The 5,499-nt window shown below is 60.6% G+C and overlaps 1 protein-coding gene across 1 annotated transcript; it reads left to right on the top strand.

Moving 5' to 3' along the window:
* The first annotated feature begins 797 nt into the window (after positions 1–797).
* On the top strand, positions 798–5,499 carry CBX8 (chromobox 8). The gene is made up of 5 exons (XM_027568018.2): positions 798–964; positions 1,357–1,400; positions 1,614–1,679; positions 1,795–1,861; positions 2,313–5,499. Exons 1-5 carry the CDS (start codon positions 896–898, stop codon positions 3,204–3,206), a joined length of 1,140 nt encoding a protein of 379 aa, XP_027423819.1. The 5' UTR covers positions 798–895; the 3' UTR covers positions 3,207–5,499.

Here is a 5,499-nt window from a genome sequence, read left to right as displayed (position 1 = left end):
GAGCCCAGCACGACTCGCAGGGCCCGGAGGGTGGCCGAAGGCAGGGCTGCGCGACAGGAGACAGAGACACAGGCACATTGATTTGTTAGCGGGATGGGGCTGGCGGCGGCGGGGGAGGCCGTTGTCATGGAGACCGAGGGTCGGGTGTGCGGAAGGGGGGAGGGTGCCAAGAGGGGAGCGGGTCCAGGGCGCGAGGCCGGCTTTCGGGGTACCGGTGCGGCCCGCGGCGCCCCAGCACCTGTGCATTGTGCATTGTGCGGCGCGGGCGGCGGCTGGGGGGGAGGGGAGGGCGCGAGTCCGGGCTGTGGGGGTGGGGCGGTCGGGGTCTGCCGAGGGGGCGGGGCCTGGCTGACACCACCTCGGGGGTCCCAGCGAGAGCCCTGGGGGACGCTGAGCACCGGACGGACAACTTGGTGGCGGGGGAGGGGACCCCGGCGAGGACAGAGGGTGGACAGCCCCCTCGCCAGCGCCGCAGACTGACAGCGGCCGGGCCCGCCCTCCCCGCTATGTCACTTCCGGCGGCGGCCCCCACCCCCTCGCGCTCTGTCTCTGGAGTAGCCTCGGACTCCGCCCCCTGGCGATTGGAACGCGGGTCACGTAGCAACGCGGGGGAGAAAGGGAGAGGGGCGTGGCCCGGAGCTCGCCCAATCAGCGCACAGGGGCTCAGGCCCCAGCCGCTCCGCTTTAGCAACGTCGTTAGCAACACGTGGGGCCGGAGGAAGCGCGGGGCGGGAGGGGAGGGGGGAGCGGGCAGGCGGGAGGGGGGCGGGGAGGGAGCGGGCGCGCGGGAGGGGGAGGAGAACTGACGTCAGCGGGAGAGTATTATGGTCTGTCGTGCGCTGGCTGCTGCTTTTCTGCTCCTGGAAGCGGCCAAGGGGGGAAGCGGCGAGTCAACATGGAGCTTTCAGCGGTGGGGGAGCGGGTGTTCGCGGCCGAAGCCCTCCTGAAGCGGCGCATACGGAAAGTAGGTACCTCCGTGGGCTTCGGACCTAGGCTGGCCGAGCCCTCCCCTCCCGGCCTGGGTTCCCTCCCCCTGCTGCAGCCCAGCTTCCCTTCCCCCAGGTCCCAGCAGCGGCCGCGGCCGTGGCGGCGGCGGCGGCGGCTCTGAGCCCAAGCGCTTTCCTTAGACTTGCAGCGATGCACAGATTGCATGGGTGGGGGGCGGGGTGGGGGGATGAATGCCGGTGCATGCACTTTGTGCAGCGTTTCGTGCAGGGGGTGATGCAGCGAGCGCGTGCCTTTCGCGATGGGATTTCGCGCATTCATCTGGTGCATGCATTTTTTGCATGTATTTCTTGTGTCCTCGTCATGCATTTCTCCCCTTGCACACACACATTTTCCCCTTTGCATCCGCAGGGACGCATGGAATACCTCGTGAAATGGAAGGGCTGGTCGCAGAAGTAAGTAGGTTATATGCAATTCTCAACCCCAGACTGTTGTTCGGGAGGTTTCTTTCTTCCTCTTTTTCCCTTTACGTTGAAATACAGCACAATGCAACAAGAAAAGTTAGAGACAGACACACACACACACACACACACACACACACACACACACACCCGCCGCTCTTTCCCTGTTCCCGGGACTGACGCCCACTTCTTCCTGATTTCCTCTAGGTACAGCACATGGGAACCCGAAGAAAACATCCTGGATGCTCGCCTGCTCGCAGCCTTTGAGGAAAGGTACAGGCCCTTTCAAGCCTCAGACTCTGACTTAGGGACAGGGGTCCAGCCTGGACTGGAGTCCCACTAGATTCTTTACTCACACATCCCCTTTCTCTCTCCTTCCTGTCTCTAGGGAACGGGAGATGGAGCTCTATGGCCCCAAAAAGCGAGGACCCAAACCCAAAACCTTCCTCCTCAAGGTGAGATGGCAGTGCCCAGTGGCAGGAAGCAATGTTGTAGTGTGAGATTTTGGGGAAGGGGGCCCTGAGGGCTTATGGACCTTTGGGGTGTCCACTCGTGTTGCTTATTTATAATGTAGGAAGGAGTCCCCAGACGGGCTGTCACCAGGTCAGTGGCAGCGCCAAGTGGTGTCTTGGGGAAAGGGGCTTAGCCACACTAGGCTTATGCCCACACCATCCCAAATAGACACACAGTCCAATACCAGCAAGAAGTGTGCTTGCTGCAAATGGCTGCTTCCAGACGAATTCTCTACCACTTCCCCCAGACTGCTGCCCCTAAGCCCCACCCCCACCCATATAGAAATTCCGAGGCATCAGAGGGCGAAGCAGGGAGGCCCACCGCTGGAAGAGGGGTGGGGGGGGCAGTGGGCAGGGGCCCTGCTCTGCTTTTGACATGCCTTCTCTCCTGCAGGCCCAGGCCAAGGCAAAGGCCAAAACCTACGAGTTCCGAAGCGACTCAGCCCGGGGCATCCGGATCCCCTACCCTGGCCGCTCCCCGCAGGACCTGGCCTCTACTTCCCGAGCCCGTGAGGGCCTTCGGAACATGGGTCTGTCCCCGCCAGGAAGCAGCAGCAGCACTGGCAGCGCCTGCCGGGTGGAGCCCCCGCGGGACCGGGACCGAGAGCGGGAGCGCGAGCGCGAGCGCGAGCGGGACCGAGAGCGGGAGCGGGAGCGGGGCGCCAGCCGCACCGATGACAAACCCAGCTCACCGGGAGACAGCTCCAAGAAGCGAGGCCCCAAGCCCCGGAAGGAGCTCCTGGACCCCTCGCAGAGGCCCTTGGGAGAAGCCAGTGATGGCCTCGGAGATTACCTCAAGGGCAGGAAGCTGGACGAGGCCCCTTCCGGGGCAGGGAAGTTCCCAGCTGGCCACAGCGTGATCCAGCTGGCCCGGAGGCAGGACTCGGACCTGGCCCAGTGCGGTGTGGCCAGCCCCAGCCCGGCGGAGGCCACAGGCAAGCTGGCTGTGGACACCTTTCCGGCCAGGGTCATAAAGCACAGGGCCACCTTCCTGGAGGCCAGAGGCCAGGGCACCCTGGACCCAGGTGGCCCCCGGGTCCGGCATGGCTCAGGCACCCCTGGCTCTGTGGGGGGCTTGTATCGGGACATGGGGGCCCAGGGGGGAAGGCCGTCTCTCATCGCCAGGATCCCAGTGGCCAGAATCCTGGGGGACCCAGAGGAAGAGTCCTGGAGTCCCTCTCTGACCAACCTGGAGAAGGTGGTGGTCACCGACGTGACCTCAAACTTTTTGACCGTCACCATTAAGGAAAGTAACACGGACCAAGGCTTTTTTAAAGAGAAAAGATGAATTGCTGGGTGGGTGATCCCAGGACGAGAGAGCAGGAGAGAGAGTGGGAGCGCAAACTTGGCATAACGCTTTTTATTTCTGGGCGGGAGGCGGCCTTCCGGCTGGCCCTGTCCCTAACTTCACACACCCAACCCTTTCCATTCCTCCTCCCTCCCCTCAGTTTTGGTTGGAAAGATTATCTCTAGAGTTATATTTTCTATTAGATGTAAATATGTTATTTAAGAAAAAATATCTAAATATATATATTTCAACTCTTGAAGTTGTTTTATTTAAACAAGGAGAGAGAGAGAGACTCAGTGTGGTTTAGTTGGGGCAGACGGGCTGAGTCGCCGCCCCTCAGCCACCCAGGGCACTAAGGAGGTTGGGGACCTGGGTACTGGACCTCTCTGACGGTGTCCGGAGAGACTCAGCCTACCCACTTGACCCCTCCTGCCTTTTCCCACAGCCCCTTGGTAGACCCCTGGAACCAAGGCAGGACCCGGATTTTTTCTCTCTTCCCATTGGCCCACCAGGCCAACAAAAGATTGGCTCCCCAATCAGAAAAAAAGGGGGTGGGGTCAGTGTGTTTGGCCTTTTTTTTTTTTTTTTTTTAAAGATTAAGAAGTCTGTTGGCGGGGCAGGGGGGTGGTATTCACTTGAATAACTTTTGTGTGTGATGTTGAAGGTAAAAAGTTGCAGGTGGGTGGGAAGCAGCAGATTCCCCCCAGGACCACATCAGGAAATGCACTTTACGGGAGATAACGTGTGTGGGATACACGCCGATCCGATCGTGTGTATGTCATGTGGATAAAATCTCCCAGTTCCCTCGATTCCTTTCCTTACTCCACAGAAAGAAAAGAAATCCAGCGAATCTGTTTACATTCCCGAAATGCCAGGATAAATTGGGAGGATTGCATGTCAGTGCCCAGAGTTCGAGACAGTCGCTTTACAGGAAAAGTGTTTGGGGGTGGACTTTTTCCTTTTCGCGTCCTCTAGCCTCGCCAGGAGAAGAGACGGTGGCCCCCACCTCCCAGGAAGAGTTGGACTAGCCTGCCTCCCTCGGGGAGGGCGGGCCGCCGGCTCTCAGATGGACGCATGGCCAGACAGGCCCACCCTGCGGGACCCACGGAGGGAGGCGCGGCGGCGGGCGCGGCTGGGAGCGGGGGCTCCGCGCCGAGGCCTGGCCGGGAGTGCGGCGGAGGCTCGGGCCTCGGGGCTCGGGGCCGGGCAGGACTCGCATCCCCGGCGGCTCCGGCGGGCGAGGGGAAGGAGGGGCGAGGCGAGGTTTTCATCCAAGAATGCGCATCAGAAACTTTTGCTTTTTCCTCACCCCCCCGCCCTCTTCTTAAAAGCAAAAGCTATAATTTATAGGCCTTTTCGATTCGCGGAGTGTTCTCTATTTGAACTCGACATTCAAACTCCGCCAAAGGGGGCGGGAGGAGCGGGAGTTGAAAAGAGACGGCCGCGGCGGGGGAGGCCGTGCGCGGCGGCGGGGCCCGGGGCGCCCCCGTGCGCTCCAGGGACGCAGAACGCGCGCCCCTCTTTCGACTCGAAAGCACAAATCTGTCTCCCCCCACCCTCCCCCCCAACACACCTCCTTCTCTTCGAGGGCTGATCCTTCGGCCTCCCGGCCTCCCCCGCCCTTAGAGGGCTAGGAAGATTCGACTGCCCACTGCTTGTTTAGGGAGGGCGTGGAGGTCCTGCGCGCGGGAGGAAGCACAGACTCGGGGCGAGCGAGGCTGGGGGCCGGGGCTGGGGGGGAGCTTCTGGATGGGGATACAGGGTGGGAACTCCAGACTTGTCCTCCTCCGCACTCCCCATCTCCCCGCCTCCCTCTTTCCTCCAGACTTTCTTGCCTTTAAAGAGAGGGGGTAAAAAAAAAAAAAAGAGGAAGACGGTGTACTACATGATTTTATTTGTTTTTGAATATCAAATTGCGCCTATAAAGAGACGCCCCTGGAATGGGGATTTTTATCTGCTCACATTTGTAAAACTGGTATTTTAGACTTTGTATAAAGAAGCGCCGTTGACCAAGTGTATCTGCTAAAATGTGGACGCTATTTTCAGATGAAGCTTCATTGAAGAGACATGTCTGTTACCCAGTGGACGGTAACTCGGGGACACGTGTCTACCTGGCTGCCGCCTTCCTTTCTCCCTTCCTCCCTCGGCTCCCATCTCCCTCCCTCGGGGCTGACTCTGACTCTTCCTTCCGATGTTCCGGGGCCAGCCTGCTTCTGCCCCTGCCTCCCCTCTGTCCGCCGTCTGTCCGTGGCCATGCCTGTGTGTCTTTTCCGCTCGCTCTTGCGACGCTGAC

This window comes from Zalophus californianus, chromosome 16 (genome assembly GCF_009762305.2).
Source record: "Zalophus californianus isolate mZalCal1 chromosome 16, mZalCal1.pri.v2, whole genome shotgun sequence".
Classification (NCBI taxonomy): Eukaryota; Metazoa; Chordata; class Mammalia; order Carnivora; family Otariidae; genus Zalophus; species Zalophus californianus.
Note: the sequence above shows the minus strand (reverse complement) of the source record. Positions and strands in the feature narration are given on the sequence as shown.